General features: G+C 41.5%; 1 protein-coding gene across 3 annotated transcripts in view; it reads left to right on the forward strand.

Moving 5' to 3' along the window:
• The first annotated feature begins 8,052 nt into the window (after nucleotides 1-8,052).
• The window catches only part of col2a1b (collagen, type II, alpha 1b), a 55,256-nt gene continuing 45,846 nt past the window's right edge, over nucleotides 8,053-17,462 (forward strand). Inside the window, exons 1-7 of one of the 3 annotated variants that reach the window (XM_085161122.1) lie at nucleotides 8,056-8,458; nucleotides 11,427-11,636; nucleotides 13,091-13,107; nucleotides 15,020-15,052; nucleotides 15,848-15,880; nucleotides 16,116-16,169; nucleotides 17,170-17,271. In XM_085161122.1, coding sequence (XP_085017248.1) covers nucleotides 8,365-8,458; nucleotides 11,427-11,636; nucleotides 13,091-13,107; nucleotides 15,020-15,052; nucleotides 15,848-15,880; nucleotides 16,116-16,169; nucleotides 17,170-17,271 — 543 coding nt within the window. In that variant the 5' untranslated portion in view covers nucleotides 8,056-8,364. Of the gene's footprint in view, nucleotides 8,459-11,426; nucleotides 11,637-13,090; nucleotides 13,108-13,868; nucleotides 14,040-15,019; nucleotides 15,053-15,847; nucleotides 15,881-16,115; nucleotides 16,170-17,169; nucleotides 17,272-17,462 lie in introns of those variants that run through there. The other 2 variants (XM_085161123.1, XM_085161124.1) reach the window with 2 other exon arrangements.

Below are 17,462 nucleotides of genomic sequence, written 5' to 3' on the forward strand. Positions count from 1 at the left end.
TTGCCAGCATCTCAGAATCACTCCCAGATGGATCCATATACATCACAGCGAGGCCGTTTGTCAGCTTGTTTTTCTTTGCTGTCTTTGTTCTGATTGTTTGTTTGGCCAGTTAAAATGGGAATTACACATTTTAGTGCAGCTGTCATTGATTAGCCTCTAAACCTACACAGATAAGCCATAACATTAAAAATGCTGACAATCCAACGTTCTGCTGGGAAAGCCTGGAAATCCTGGAACGAATGTGGATGCTTCTTTGACACAAACTCCACTTAAAAATTGTTGCTGACCAAGGACATCTCTCAGTGTGGGAGGCAGGTACCTCATGGTACCTGCCTCCCACACTGAGACGCCTAGCAGCAAAAACTAATTATGCAATTAAAAACTCAAAAAATTAAATATGACATTTCTGTTTATTACATTAAATAAATCGAGGAGTCCGCACAGGACATTTGCCAAAATACATATGCTCAATATATGTCATGATTTAATTTTGTTTTTTTAGTGATAAACCTTTCTTTCCATTTCAGTCTAAGTTGTCTGTCCTAAAAGGCTTTTGTTAAGATGGGATGGTTCTTGGCTTGAATCTGGACCTTTCCTTCTGAGGGGAGTTTGCATGTTCTTCCTGTGTCTGGCTCTATCGAGGTACTTCCTCCCACAGACCAAAGACATGCATGTTAGGCTAATAGGTTTTCCTAAATTGGCTGCAGCCATAAATGTGGCCATGAATGGATGTCTGTCTCTCTGTGTTAGCCCTATTACAGACTGGCAACCTAACTATCATGTGCCCAGTCTGTCACCCTGTGATACTTAGTGTGTCCGTAGGCTGCAGACACACTGTAAGCCTTGGATACATATGGACGGATGGACGGACAGACGGATGGATGGATGGGTGAGTGGACGAACAAACAGATGGAAGGAAAGACAGATGGTCGGACGGACAGGCGGGCAGGTAGGTGGGCAGGTAGGTGGGCAGGTGGATGGGTGGATGGACAGACAGACAGGCGGACAGGTGGGTGGGTGATGGATCGACAGACGAATGGACAGATGGTCGGGTGGAAGCATGAACAGACAGATGGACAGATGGTCGGGTGGAAGCATGAACAGACAGATGGACGGACGGTCGGGTGGGCAGGTGGATGGATGGACGGATGGACGGACAGACGGATGGATGGGTGGCTGGATGGACGGACAGACAAATGGACGGATGGGTGAGTGGACGAACAAACAGATGGAAGGAAAGACAGATGGTCGGACGGACAGGCGGGCAGGTAGGTGGGCAGGTGGATGGGTGGATGGACAGACAGACAGGCGGACAGGTGGGTGGGTGATGGATCGACAGATGAATGGACAGATGGTCGGGTGGAAGCATGAACAGACAGATGGACGGACGGACGGACGGTCGGGTGGGCAGGTGGATGGATGGATGGACGGACAGACAAATGGATGGATGGGTGAGTGGACGAACAAACAGATGGAAGGAAAGACAGATGGTCGGACGGACAGGTGGGCAGGTAGGTGGGCAGGTGGATGGACAGACAGACAGGCAGACAGGTGGGTGGGTGATGGATCGACAGATGAATGGACAGATGGTCGGGTGGAAGCATGGACGGACGGACAGTCGGGTGGGCAGGTGGATGGATGGATGGATGGATGGACAACCAAACAGATGGAAGGAAAGATGGATGGGCGGGTTGGACGGACACTCGGGTGGATGGATGAACAAAAAGATGGAAGCAAAGATGGATGGATGTTATTTACAACTGTAATTTTAAGTGATGTTTTAGTCAGCTGTTTGGTTCAGTTGCCTTCAGAATAAGAAACAAGCAGAGAGAGAAACTGTGGTAGGCGAGAAGTTTACAGTTCAGCTAAATACCAGCTCTTCAGACGGTTTCAGGTGTAAAGCTCAAGAGGCAACAGAGAGCAGATGTGAAGGTTTGCTGCTGCTGTGAGACTTCACGGACACTTAAACTGTCTAAACTGGTGTTTCAGGAAGTTATGCCAACATAATTCACTTCACCTTTTTGAGGTTTTTATTTAAAAAAAAACACTCAAATCTTTTAAATTTAAGAAAAATTGGTCAGATTCAGGACACAGATAAACATAAATTACTGTACCGTTATTCTTTTCAGCAGCCAAGAGCAACACCTTAAATAATCCAGTGAAGATCATCCAAGATCAGTCAACAGATTCTCAAATGAATAAGACTTTTTTTTTTAGCATGACAGTTTTCTTTGGCCTGTGATAATGAATTCAGAGCTTTGCAGACAAAACAGACATTTTGGATTTGAGGTATTCAGGGCAGAAAGCCTCACAGCCCTGCAGAGCAAAAATCCAGAATCCCAAAGCTTGGGCTGTTATAGCGGTGGGAACACTGATCACACTGATAGACAAACCAGATACATTCAGAGAAAAGGGGAAGAAAACTGTGAAACAAAGAAAGAAGTGAACAAAGATACACGTGTAAAATCTTAATGTTTGTTTTCTACTTAAACTATTTTTGGTCAGTTCCCTGAAATGTTTGTAATGTCTGTAATCCTTTGCACTCTGCTACATATACAGACATACAAACCTGAGTTTTTGCTTGTCTCAGAAAGCTAATCAGCAATAGTTACCAGGATTTCCTCTTCTTAAATACTTTAAAAGTCACTTTCTTTTCAAAAATATGTGAAGCAGTTCAGTAATGTGTACGTCAGCATTCACACATGCTCGTGAAGTTTCCACTTCTTACACCCACCGCTCTCCCTCATCATCATCATCTCTCCTCTCTCTCTCGCTCTCAGAGTGGAGGAGTCTCAAACACACGCTCAGACCAATGAAACCAAGCTCTTCCACAGATTTGGACTATTTCAGAGCGCACTCCACCCTGGACTCCTTTAAGAGATTTCCACAGATGCTGCCACGTTCTATTGCTTTCCTTTATTTTCCTCTCATTTTTAACTCTTACCAACTGTTAAAGTTCTCGATATCTGAAATATGTTTATTCATTTGTGATATATTTCTTCTCACTTTATTTATATCCAAACCGTATACCCTGACTTTGATTAAAAGAAATTTGGACATCTCCTGATCTTTGGGCTGACACTTTGGTGTCAGCTGCTGCTAAATCAAACAGAGAGGTCTTTGTGTGGGACGGTCACTGACTTATGTCAACATAACTGTGTAGAGTTGTGGATTGATGTAGTTCAAAGCAGACAGGAGGGTGTGTCTGAGTTTTAATCATCAGGTATTCAAAGGTGGCCATGCAGACGCACAGTAGACTGCATTAACACTAGAGCATACACACAGTCATGAAACACGATGCCATTGCACTTCATTCCTCATAATTAGAAATTATGACGGTGAGTATTTCAATGTCCACCGTTACAGTGATAAAATATTGTTTTGATTCCCACAATAAACAAAAATTGATACATTTGTTGTAGCTGGGAGATGTGAAATTAATTCTCCTCTTGACTTGGTGGAAAAAGCATTTCGGCTACTTGCTAATGTCCCAATCAAAGTCAAGATTTTAACATCCTGTGGAAAACAGGAAAGCACTGTGTGCACATACCGAAACACTGCTGCCTCCAAATAGGCTTTAGTCATAACTCTAACAGCAATGTTGGAAATCAGTAGACTAGTTTGGTTTATTTAGGCAAGCTGGAAGCACGTAAGACTTGTAGTTCCCAGCCTCTTTTCAAGCCCCATTAATAAACAACCAATAAACACCCAAGTTCACATGGCAAGCGTCCAGATTTCATTGGTTTAAATTAAGGGCTGTTGGCTGATTAAATCATGATGTCATTTATGGTAAAAGAAAAAAAGGTGGGGGGCTTCAGATGTCATTTTGAGTCTAAAATTATTGAAATGAGATGTCTGTGTTATTTTCACTGTCAACACATGACACATAAAGATCCAAACCAACAATATGCTGATCCCACCAGCACATCTGTGTAACCAGGCACTGATATAACTGTGCCATAAACCTCAAACCACAAGCTTTGATCAAATTAATGGCTTTCACTGTTGGACTGCTGACTTGTTCATCATTATGATGAATGCAGATACTTTCTACTCCTGTTGAGTTCACAGTAGTTTCGGAACTTTAATCAGCCTTTTTTTATCGAAATAAAATAAATACATTGAAAATAAATGGACAATGTATCTTTAGAAATACGTCTCAGATGACGGTGTAAAGTTTATTGGTTAAATGTTCAAGGTTAGGATTAGGATTCGGTGTGCAGTGTGATAATGTATCTGTGTCGCACAACTGTGACGTCGCAACAACCTTGTTGGTCGTTTGCAATGTTGAGCTTGAAGCATCATTAATTATGATGATCCAACACCAACACTGGGACATCAGACCATACGGTTGGTTGCTCTGTGACTTCACAGGCTGAGGCCTTGGTGTGGAGTTTCTATATTCTCCCAGTCTCTCCGTGCGTTCTCTCCAGATACTCTGGGAGCACCACAGGTAAAAGACAGGAATGGTGTTAGGTTAATAGATGACTTGCTCTGTTATAGTCTGCCTGTCATTGAGTTATTACAGCCCTAAACTGGATAAGTGAAAGAAGATGGATGGATATTTTTTGCCAGCTACATAATTTGACTTTTTTCATTTAATAAAAAGAACATTTATGGAATTCCTACAAGAACAAAACAATTCCTGTGAATAGGATATCCTCATTTGGCTCTGTAGCAGAAACTAGGCTAGTAGAAATAATCTTATTATGCCCATAGGTCAAAGTGACAGTGCCAACCAAGCTGGTGGTGATGTCATGGCTGTTGTTTCAGCAGTCTCACATGGCTTCTCCCTGCTGTGTGGCCCCTTCTCTCTTTTTCTCTCTCTCCTTCTCTCCCTTTCGTCCTCTCTTTCTCACCATCATCTGCCTCCTTTCCATTCACGCTTCCCAAGCTCTCCTCTCTTTCACTTTTTCCTCTCACTTTTGCTCATTTTCTATTTGTCAGCACTGCCCCTTTCTGTCCACCCCATCCCCATTTCTGTACCTGCCTTTTCTCTATACTCTGATTATCTTAACAGACTGACTTCATTCACCAAGTCCCATAAACTTGAACAGCTTTAGAGGCACAGCAGACTGAACATCACAGTAAACTAGAACTGTCACATTGTTGCTAATCCATCCATCCATCTATTTATCGATCATCTTCCAAACAATTTGTATTTATTAATGGAGTGAGTATAATTGTTGTTATTATTTATGTGTTATCATATTACAATTTCTTAACTTTAAAAGATAAGATAAGATAAGATAAGACTTTATTGATCCCACAACGGGGAAATTTTTGCGTCACCTCAGCTCAGGTACAGATATCAGAAGGAAATACAAAAATACAAATAAGTACAATCAATGAAAAACAGTAAGATAATACACTATATACAATATAAAAGCATTTGGTTTTAAAAGCAAGCCACCACAAATGTAAAACAATTATTTCCCCAACCACACATTAGCCAGGATTGTTCCTCATCTCTTTTATTTTCTCATTATCGATAAACTCCTAGCATTCTCCAAGGGCAACACAGCTGTCAGGTCAACAGAGAAAAGCTTTGAAAACCTGTCCAGTCCTTAAACTGTCCGTGCACACTAACAGAAAGTGAGATGAGAAGCATCCAAACTTCTCTGGGATTTCTGAGTGGGATCATCTTCAAAGACGCGTGCGAAGTGCTGGCTGAACACAAAGTGCTTCTTCTTCAACACAAGCAAAATATCGCAAACACCCTGACTTGAAGTCATGCAGTAGTGTGTGCAGCCTTGTACTGCAAAATATTTTCATTGTTTTATAACTGTACAACTTTTCTGCACAAAGCAGTGTAGCCACCCAGTGACTACGAGCGATGACTAAATAACAAACTGGTGCTGATTTTAGGTCTCCAGCCTATGAATAGATAATTGGTAGTTTAGTGATCAGCAGTCTTTGATGCCTGGGTTTAACAGGTTTGATGTCTCAGCCACGAGATCCCAAAAGGAAAACAATTATAAATTACTAGGAACACAACTATATATGAATTTTTGTTCGGTCCAAAGTGTAGAAAAATGTCACAACTACTAAAATTGCAAGATGTTCAACTTCCTTGACAGTTTGTGGGTGAAAACATGAAAAACACAACCCTCAGCGTAAGTAAGTAAAACAAATAGACTGCAGGGAAAACGTGGATTCACATTTGACCATATATGTGTTGTTTTTAAAGTTTTAGATGACTGCTTGGAAGTTTCGGTCATTAGTATGTTTGCATGTGTTTACAACACACATTTGCACAATCAAAGATCAGTGATATAGTTCTCCTGAACCTAGTTTAAACACACAACAACTAAATAAACTAAACTGCAGTGCAATTTTCTGACCCACTGGACAGCCGCGCCTCTTTTGAGACAGCCGACTTGCAGGAATAGAATGCTGCACGCTCGGGACACATCAGCTGCTCCTGTGTCTCAAAGGTCAAATCTCAGGTCACAACCTGCAGCGGGGTGAGGACCCAGCATAAATGATGCCACCAAACTGTCCCTGGCCAATTATTTATAGCTAGAGCTGTAGCTGGAGAGCACGAGATGCTCTTCATGCATCTCCATGAGCATTTACTTGTAACCTCAGCTACATGTAACGTGGTTGGAGTGGGAACAAGTGGGTCATTACTGCTCAAACTAAACTTCACAAGTCTGAGGGGATGAATGAATGAATGAATGTGGTTTTAAAGCCTTTCTCCTGTTAGACGAAGCAGTCATTGTCTATTTTTAATAAGAACAAAAGGTGTCTAATTCTAAAATATCTTGTAATTTAATATAAAAGTTCCTCTTTTTAGTCAGAATCAGCTGATTCGGAGTTGTATGTGAAATGTTGGTTAGGCTTGGTCGTAGCACAACTGCATTATGTGAGTTACATAAGTATTTATGTGTTACAATGCTCCGCTATGCACTGTAAAACACTGGTTTGCAGTTGGAGTCCTTTCAAGTCTGAGTGTGAAACTGGCAATTTATCAAAGCTGTGTTCTTGCAATGCTGGTGGTCACTGTATTTTTATTCAGAATGTAACACGCCGGGTATAAGCAGCTTGTCTTTTGATGTTTGCTTACCCAGATTAAGGGTTAGAAATGTTTTCTGTGTGACCAACAGGAAGTCGAATACCAATGAAAGATTGTAGATATTCTACTCTAATGACACCTTCACATCTCCCTTAATCTGCTGATATTAAATAGCCCATATTTTCACACCGGTTTAATGAACCAGTTATTTCATTCTCAAAATAAAGCAGCGAGACACAGAAATTACAGAGCAGATGAAACACTGCAGTTAGAAAACTGTCTGAGCAAAGTGCAGATAGTCTGAGAAAGATCACACAGCTGGATCAAGAAGATTGGCGAGGAAATAAGAGTCATTACAGCACCTAATTATCACACAGGCAGCATTTCCTGTAAGTATACCTGTGCGGCATCAAAGGATCTAGAGCTAAACAAAACTGATTAAAACATTTCAGCTCCAATCTCCACGATGCTGGATGACTGTCAGCACTGACTTGTAGCTTAAAACTGCTGAAGTATGAAGTCATAAATAAAGAGCTTGCTAATTAAAAGGCTGTTTACAGGTGTACCAAGCATTGTTTACCAGCTTTACTAAGACCACAGGAACAGTAAAATAACTTACATGAAGAGAGAGACCATTAAACGGAAGTAGCTAATAAATTATAAAAATATGCATCAATATAGTTTTTTTTATTTTATTATTATTATTTGTTTTAGTCTTGCCCTCATAAATATTTAAATATTAGTGTATGGCTGCGTGATTGTGATTTTTGGATGGTTTTAATGCGCCTTTGCCTCCGTTTACTGCACACATGTCCCTGAACCTACATGATGAAATAAATAGAAACGCTGTCAGTTTGCGTGAAGAGCAGGTTGTGACATCGTTATTATGCTTTCTATGAACACGGAGGGTGAGGAAGCGGGGACGGCACCAAAATAAGAGAGAAAAAGTTTCAGGCTTTTTTTGGGTTCAGTTCAGCACGTGGGGAAAGGAGTGGCCTGGGAGCGCAATAATGGGACCAAAGAGACAGATGGGAGGGAAACTGGGCTCGGGTTACAGCCTGACAGGGGGTAAGGGGCCGGCCTGATATTTGGGAATATACGAAGATTCATTGAAGGTAACAGGGACATAAAACTACAGCGTCTGGCCTGAAGCGGTCGGTGCTGAGTTTGTGCTGCAGGTCCAGGTCCTGCCGCTGGATTCCCCCATCGTTTTTTTTGGGAACGGTGAAGGTCGAATGGTCTGGCTTTTGTAATTGGGGACACAAACACCAAATAACGAGAGAAGCCTCCGCTCCTTTCGCACCATTTTTTCTCCCTCAAGGGCCCTGCATGTCTAATATTTAGACATGTTCAGCTTTATGGATTCCAGGACTATACTGCTACTTGTAGCGAGCCAAGTTTGTCTATTAGCCGTTGTGAGATGTCAGGTGGAAGACGACCGTAAGTGACAGTTTTATTTCTCTGATGAGAAAAAACTCAACTTGTATAAAGAGTATACTAAGAGTTACTCGAATAATCATATTGTAAATAATGTTTCAGCACAGTACGTGACGCGTGGACGTTTTTGGAACTTTTACGCACAGAAAAGTCACTGATATCTTTGATGTTTTCTGTGCATGAAAGGTTACTTATGTGATGACAGAAAGATGATTTCTGTGGATCTTCGGTCTGCCGTCTGTTTATGTTTTAATTTCTATGAGATGTAGGATGTAAGTGCATGTCACATTTGCGGGCGCGCGCGAGAATGGGATTGATGAAGATGTGGTGGAAGTTAACGGGAAAAAACCCTCAGAGCGTGCTTTTCTTTTTTATTTCTTATTTCCTTTTGCATTTATTCGTCCTAGTTTAAGTTAAAACCGAAGATCATGTGATTCTGATTCCTACTTTGAACCCAGCTCATTGCCTTAAACGCTACCTTCCCCCTTCTTTCTCAAAGTCGAGCTGCATGACACCTGTGGGTGTTTTAAGGGCCTTCGCAGACTCTCCTTTTAGCTGCAGATTCACTTAATATAGTGGGGGAGGGGGAGGGGATGAGCAAAAAGTGAAAGGTGGTCAGGCTCAAGGGCCTTTGGTGAAAATTATTCACATTCCTTTGCTTTCTGAGGGCATCCAGGCAAATCATGGCTTGTTGGGGCAGAAAGCTGAACTAATAACTAAAAGCTCCATCAAATATTTCAAAATTGCTAGTTTACTGACAGGATACTCACCCTGTTGAGAACAAATCGTCCTTCACACCTGCAGACTGTTTATATTTTTTTGATAACTGGAGTAGGATTCTTAATCATTATTATTGATTTTAGTATCCACAAGAGAGATCTGAGAGTAAAGGTACGCCAGCAGATTTGGGGCCAGAAATAATGTTCCATATGATTTCAGGCTTTCCATCTGCTTAAAAGATTACCCATAAGCTGTGACAGTCAGTCCAGAAAGAGACAGAGCCAGGGTGCAAGAGGGGTAACTGGAAAAATATAAAGCAGGGACTTTATTATTCTGATGTGAAGAAAGTGCAGTGTTCTTAATAATACACAAGTTGAGTTCAAGAAAGCTGGAGAAAAAAAATGCCTTTTTTTCCCAGGATAGAATAGAGGGGAATAGTCATGCCAAAGCAATTGGAAGTCTCAGGTTACCCTCTCAGAGATGTCAGTTCCTGGATTCCTGGTTAAAATGCGAGCCCTTCTTTCCTAGCACTTTTTGTTTTTTTAGGGAGACGGGGTATAGAGGTGTTATTGTGACCCTAGCACAGCAAAAGGACTGGAGCTCTAAACCCTGAGGCCACCAACTGACCGTTCTTGAGGCCATAAAGTTAATCAGACACAGGTAGAATTAGCGCAGAGACCTAAACAGTTACTAACGAAATAGGAACGCGCTTGACTCTAATGTCCTCAAAGTACACCTGGATTCACTTTACCATTTTCATTGTTTTACTCTCCTGGAAAACAGTATGGTTGCCAGCATATGGGAGAGGAGACTCACAAATTATCCCCAGTGATGAAAAGCCAGCTCTCTGTCAGTTCTCCAGTAGATAGAGGACCCCTTGTCCTACAATACCCCATATCAGGAGAATCTTTCATATTACAGCCAGTGAAAGGACAGGTGCAGCCCTTTCATGGTGCATCCAGGCCTGTAGAAGTTCATGTCAAAACCGCAAGGTATGCGCATGAAAGCTGGCCATTTTCTTTTCTCCGGTGGGTTTGAGCTGGCATCCGACGCAGCTATGGTTTCCAGATGGGGATTGAAATGTGCCCCATGTTTATACAAGGCAATACTTTGTGAATTGCCCACTCTGTTTCTTTCCAAAAAGGCCTCATTCATGGCTGCTGAGGTCCGTTTGGATACTTAGACTTAAGCAGCTCTCAAAGGTAAATATAGCTACTGTATTTGCTCCTTGTCCTCTCACCTCTCAGCAGTGCGCACCCTTGGAGCCTTTCTTTTCATCACCTGGCCGCAGGTTCTGTGACTCCATTTTTTATTTTCAAGCAGGTGTTTGGCTGCCAGGCTGGAAAACCGACACGTTTCTGATTACCCGGATCTACTGTAAAACTGTGATGCCAGTGGCGTCATTTACACCACATACAGCAGCTGTATTCAGAAGTGAACCGCCTCCAGCACGTTCTCTTGCGCCCTTCACCAGAATGCGGCCTGAGAAAATAATCCAAACGTTTTCATTAAGTCAGTGCAAACTTCGCCTCTTTTGCAGTACAGTAGGGTGTCTCCAGCTCTAATTGTCCTGTACTTAACTTGTTGAGGAATTCCTACACATGGCCTCCAGCTCCTGTAAAGCTACTGGGGGTTTCCTGCAGGTCTTGCATCGCTTGTCTGTAATTCTGCGATGCTAAACTGCCACCTGGTGGCTACTTGAGAGGTTGCATTTCTCGGTCAAGTGAAGAAAAGCTCTACTTGAAGCAGAAAAGTTGTGGTTTTTGTAGACGTCAACATTAATAAGTCAACAAGAGAAAAATTAGCAAAGATAACTATGATAATAAATCAGGGAACAATGCCATTTTTCTTTGTTTTTAATGCCTTTCTTTGAGGAATTAATTGTTCCCCTTTACATTATTATAAACTAAATCTGGTTTTGGACTGCCAGATTAACTGTCACTGACAATTATATGTTTTTATTTAAGAGTACTGTGCTGATATAGTGCGTTAAATAGTCTATACACTCCCTACTTTAATTTAACTTTCTGAAAACATTCACCGAAAGGCTGTTTATGGCGTTATTTTGCATGCATCATATCACAGCGTATATGTTTCACAGCTGAATATGACATTGTTTTGTTTTTGTCTGTCATGAAACACACGACACCGACTGCTATTCGCATCTGATATATAATCTCTTGTTTTTTCCCTTCCGCTGCTACCTACCCGCACCTCTTCTGTGTGTCCCTTTCCACGGTCCGACACACAGAAGAGGACGCGTTTAGCTGTGTACAAGATGGACAGCGTTATAGTGACAAGGATGTGTGGAAACCAGAGCCTTGTCGCATCTGTGTGTGTGACACTGGAACCGTCCTGTGCGATGAAATTGTCTGCGAGGAGCTAAAAGACTGCCCCAAACCTGAAATCCCATTTGGAGAGTGTTGCCCCATCTGCGCTGCTGACCAGCCTCCAGCCTCTGGTTGTAATTTATTTATCTCACATCTCACATAAATAAATTACTGCTCAGGATCATATTGTTTATTTTGGGGAGAAAACACAACATCGCCTAAATTTGGTATTAATCAAAGGTCGGGTAGCTGCTGTTTAACACGATGTTCACTCTAATGTCCTATTTGGACATGCACTGCGTGACAGCCTTTGATTTAAATACAGTTTTCGAACCCCAAAGCAAACAAATGATGAGAAATAAACAACAACAGTGACACATCTGACAGGATTTCACTGAAACGCTACCTCGCCGTAGTTTTTCCATAGCTGGCTCACCTTGGCCCCATCTTGTTTGAATACTCTCTCCCTCTCTCAGTATCATGAAAACATGTGGGAGTCATTAAGGAAATACCTCAGTCGAGCAGACACGGCTTCACATTTCTACTCTATATCCTCTCTGTGGATTTCTGCAGATCTGATGGCAAGAAAACGCAGTGACTGCGTACTGAGAGTTCAGACTATTAGGATCTATTCACCACATTTGAAAATGCCATTGCTGCAGATATACAAACTGTGTGGGTCACGTTTGGGAATATAAATAAGGTCAGCTTGAGTGAAGTCACTGTGTCAATGCATGTGTCACTGTTTTCATTGCATGCTTCTGGATTAAAATGCTTTATAATATACTTATTTTGAATTTAAGCTTTTAATCACATAAAAACAGAGCTAATAAAAACTGAAATATATTCAGACTACCCGCAAACAGCATTATGCATCTGTCAGATCTGTACTGACTTTTATTTGATCTGATAGTTCCTGATATACGTACATGTATATGTATATATTAACACATTAGTGTATGTATATCAAAATTCTAAAGATAAATGTCATCTTCAACAAGAGTTTTGCAGAAAAAACTGTTACAACTTGACAAAAATGTCATTTTGATGCTTTTATTGATATTTAAGAATCCTATGCACTCTTGTGTCAAAGTGTTTAAAACAATACTTAGTTACATTTTTCATTTTTAACCAAACCTGCTGCTTTAGCTTCACTGATCATCATAGTTTAACTTCTTTGAGTTGCAAAAAAAAGTAACAATGAGCTTAAAATGCTGTGAAATCAGAGTTCCTGCCTTTGCCCACGGCAGAGAAGGTTTAACGTTTCAGTAGAAATACAATTTTGCAGGCTACTCCAGCTCCTTTGCTCTCTACTCTTACCCTCACTCTGCAGCTGGTTTGCTTTTGCTTTGAGCTCTTAATGCGAGATGGCGATGCAACCAACACTTGTTTACAGTCCTAATGGGCTCTTTGTGCGATGAAAATGTGATTTGGTGGTGGTCTTTGGAGCAGCTTAATTCAAGAACATAAAATTGATTCCCGGTATTAGTAGCCTTTCTCCTTCCAGGACGCACTGCAAGGCCAACATAGTTTGTTCACTAACTATGATCTGTTCTCTCCCTCTCTCCTGCTCCATACATAACAGGAATACCTGGTGCTAAGGTGAGACACTGTACATGTTTAAATGCTGCATGTGTATTTGTCTGTGTATGCAATCGTTATGCATGTGTGTGTGTGTGTGTGTGTGTGTGTGTGTTTAATATCAACCTCTCCCAGCAATAATAGCCATGTCTGTCCCAGACTTACAGTGTTGGGGAGTAACGGGATACATGTATTTAAAATACAAAATATGAGTAACTGTAATCCGTTACAATTACCGTTTTAAAAGGTGGTATTCAGAATACAGTTACTTTGTTGAAATGAATGGATTACACGTTGGTATTTTCCTGTTTCATAAGGCTATGCTCTCTTTGTTTTTGCTTTCCACGCTGGTGGAAACCCAAACAAAACACGCATTAAGAGGCTCTCATGTCTGTGTCTCAATCTCGCGGCCCGCGTCACATCTACTTGCAGCCCGCATAATGACGTGAAGAAATATTTTTAAAAATTATTCACAAAAATTTAATATGAAGGCAATAGGCAGAGTGTTACAGGCATAGCCATAAAGAATGGAGCCTCATGGGAAGTGTAGTCCGTGCTGCAGGGAGAATGGACTAGTGCATACCCGTTATGTGTCTGTGAGCGAGGGAGAGAGAAAAAGGAAAAGTACCAGCTGTCATCGAGCAAAAACGGGAGCTGGAAGCATGTAAATATAATAATAACCACTGCAGCCAAGAAGAGAGCCTGACGAGCCCAGTTGTAAGTAAGCTATTAAGACTCGACTGTACACCGTGTTCGTGTTTTCCTCCGAAACAATAAGTTCCGTTGGAGCCAGTGTTGCCAACTCCTCAGTAAGGAAAATCGCTATTGGTTGTCCTAAAAGTCGCTAGAAGTCGCTAAATGACGTCATCACCTAATTTGCATAATTGGTCATGCTAATGTAATTGTAACCTACGCTGCTGGAGAGAGAAATAACATCGTGGATGAGACATAAAGTGAGCAAAAAACGTCCTAAATGCATTTAGAATTTATTTAGAACTACAAATTAAATTTCTTTTAGCAATTATTGGTTTTTGTAATGTCTTTCACGTCTTTTTTTAGCGACTTTTTTTTAGCAAAAAACTCGCTAGGGGGTCTGAAAACTGGCTAAATGCTAAGTTGGCAACACTGCTTTCAACGCCTCTCTCCGTCTCTCGCTAGCAAAGTTGACCCAGACAACAAAGTAAAGCTAGTTTTCGGCTACGAGCCTGACGTATTAGCCAGAGGTCACTTTACTACGGCTCGGAGACGCTGACCTGTTTTATATACGCGCGAATAGTTTTCTACGAAATCGCTGCAAAAAGTTCAGCCTCACCTAATTTCCACCTACTGTTACTCATTTATATTAAGATTTAAAAATCTAGTCGGTATTGCTATGGCGAGTAACCTTCAGTAACAGTAATAAATCACAGCAATAGTACATTCATGTAGTTGTAAACAGCATGATAATATATTAAGTAATCCAAAGTATTCAGAATACGTTACTCTCATTGAGTAACGTAACGGAATACGTTACAGAATACATTTTGGGGCATGTAATCTGTAGTGGAATACATTTAAAAGTAACCTTCCCAACACTGCAGACTTATATCAGGGCTGCATGAGGACCCTGTAGTTTAAGGATTGAGATGAGGCTTTGATATGAATGAGCTTTGGCAGATGTTTAATAGCTATTTCCTGTTCACACTGTGTGCAATATTTACACGTGCGCTGGCGCTGCAGGGGATACTCACTTTGAACATTTTGCTGTGACCGATTTCCCGATAAAACTGCAAATTCCATCAAAAGCTTTCATCAGATGGGCTCTTATGAGCTGTTTTTCAGAGTGTGGTTGAGAAAAAACAGGAACTGAAAGATGTTTGAAAATAATCAAACTCTCAGCTACTAATAGAGCCGATCTTATTTGCTGTTGTGTTCTTACCTTCTTCTTATCTAGGGCCAGAAAGGCGAACCCGGAGACATTACGGATGTAAGTTGATGCCACACTCATAACATGCAGCATGTCTGTGTTGTCATTTGGAAAAGCTTGTTTGTTATATGTTAGAACCGTAAATCCTGAAGTGACAGAGATTTCGTTTAAACTCACGAGACACACTCAAAACTCGCCGCCAGCCTGCAGTGGAGAAGTGTTCAGGTACTTTACTGGTAACTGAACTACTAGTAAAACCAGCAGTAAAGATAATACACCACACACACAAGCAGAAGGCCAGAAATCCCCACTGTTTTATCCATTATTAGTATAACTGGTGTATTAAGCAAATCCATCTATTTTAAAAGCTGAAACTATCAAATGTTTTCGTGCATGAACTCAAAACACAACCAACACCACCAGTTTATATAAGACTGAGAGTGTTAGAGAGAAGCCAAGCCGCTCATCAAGAAGACAGCCAAGCACAATAATGGCTCCATACATCCCCCCATAAAGATCCTCACGGGCCAGCAGAGCGCAGGAGGGACAGAAAGTGAGCTCCCTGCTGCTGCTGCTGCACCTGGAAATGCTTTACCCCACTGAGGCCATACAAGCTCATGGCAGGAAATACAAAGGCATTGTTTATTGTATGTTTCTTCTAACGCGTTGCCCAAAGAGATTAGCAGTTAACAAGTCTCCTCTGATGGGAGACAGATCATTTTTCCCAAAACCTCTCTTGTGCAACTGTATCTGGAAAATGTCACGTTTTGTTTTAGGCCCAGAGATTAAAAAAGTGTTTTATTCAAGACCAGCTGATTCTTATCACTTTGGTGTTTCTGTCCTTGTCTTATCCAGGTTATAGGACCAAGAGGACCATCTGGCCCAACGGTATGCACCTATTTCCTCATAATTATTCCCCTTTGAGCACTTTTACAGACACTGCGTAGTATCTGAACGTGTTTAGAGTAATTATATAGGTATTACATTTAATTGGCAGAGCAGTGACTGGAAATGGAAACCGATCTGATACAACAGTAGTACAGTTAAAAGGCTTCAGCTGTTATTCAACACATGAGTATTGAGATTACGCCTGAAGTTATTTCACCATCTCCTGTTCACCCAGGGACCGCCAGGAGAGCAAGGACCCCGAGGACCAAGAGGAGATAAAGGAGAGAAGGTCAGTGTGACGTGTAAAAAATACGAAAAAAAATTCAATGACTTGATTTTCTACTTAAAAAAAAAGGAAACTCAAACCCCGCCCAGCTAAGAAGTACAGTATGTGTCATTGAATCGGAGCTTTAGGGCTCGGGGAGTGGGCTGGGGGATCTGTTATAGGCTGCAGGTTTGCAGAATGGTAGCCTTTCACTGAGCGACTCAGCCTAACTAGTCATGTGTCATTTACATTAGGCTGTGTGGTCTGCTGAGGTTTGGGGCGTTTAACAGATGTGAGGCTGTCGGAGACTCATAATGTAAACCTGTGCTGCTCTCAGAGGGCCCATAGTCAGTCAGTGTGGGAAATCAGCACCGCCACATTTGCAAGGCTTTGATCATCTCAATAATGTAACATCACTCGGATGTGCTAACGGCCGCAGGCGAGGAGTTTATGCCATGTAGTCGTCTTGTTTATGCAGATTTAAGCGCAGGACGGATCGAGCTTTGGCTTTGGCGTGGGTTTTTTTTTTAGGTACTCGGGTTCTTTGTTTGAGATTCCCTTGCAGGGTGATTTGTCACTGCATGCACAGAGGAATGCAGGTAGTCCAATCACCTGAGTAAATGTGTAATCATTTACTCAGAGTGCGCACAAGCTCAAATGTTGGCCACAGGTTGGAATTAATGAATGGTAAATTAAAATGTGTTATGTAACACTTTCATGTTCTTACACATGTTTTTTCTCTCTTACATTTGCAATAAAATGGGAAGATTATTACTTAATAAGATGCTATTCCTATTTGTTTTGGTACTTAAATTGTGTCTTCTCAGCTGTGAGAAGCATTAATGCAGATATAGAAACATATAATATTTGAATAGAAGGAAAGCAGTTAGTGAGTGAATTTATGAGCTGATCTGTTGCAAATGCTTCTCGATTTGATTTTTTTCAGATTTGACAAAATGATTTGTGCGGCATTTTGTGAAATACGAGATTTTTAATTCATCTGAATTTTATATTTATATTTAAGGGAAGTCCTGGCCCCCGTGGCAGAGATGGCGAGCCTGGCACCCCCGGAAACCCTGGCCCCCCTGGACCTCCAGGACCTAATGGACCCCCTGGCCTTGGTGGAGTGAGTATCACATGTCTAGTAAGGGCGATAGGCTAGCATTCACTCCAGACATAGGAGCTGACAGGTTGCATACTGATTCAAGGCCAAGAATGGGTTCACTTTGGCTGCTTGGAATAACTGGAGAGAGGGGTGAAATGGAGCAAAGAAAGAATCCAAGAGTACAAAAGATGTGGGAAACTGCTGGTGTTGGG

The sequence above is a fragment of the Neolamprologus multifasciatus genome, chromosome 5 (assembly GCF_963576455.1).
Source record: "Neolamprologus multifasciatus chromosome 5, fNeoMul1.2, whole genome shotgun sequence".
NCBI classification, from domain to species: domain Eukaryota; kingdom Metazoa; phylum Chordata; class Actinopteri; order Cichliformes; family Cichlidae; genus Neolamprologus; species Neolamprologus multifasciatus.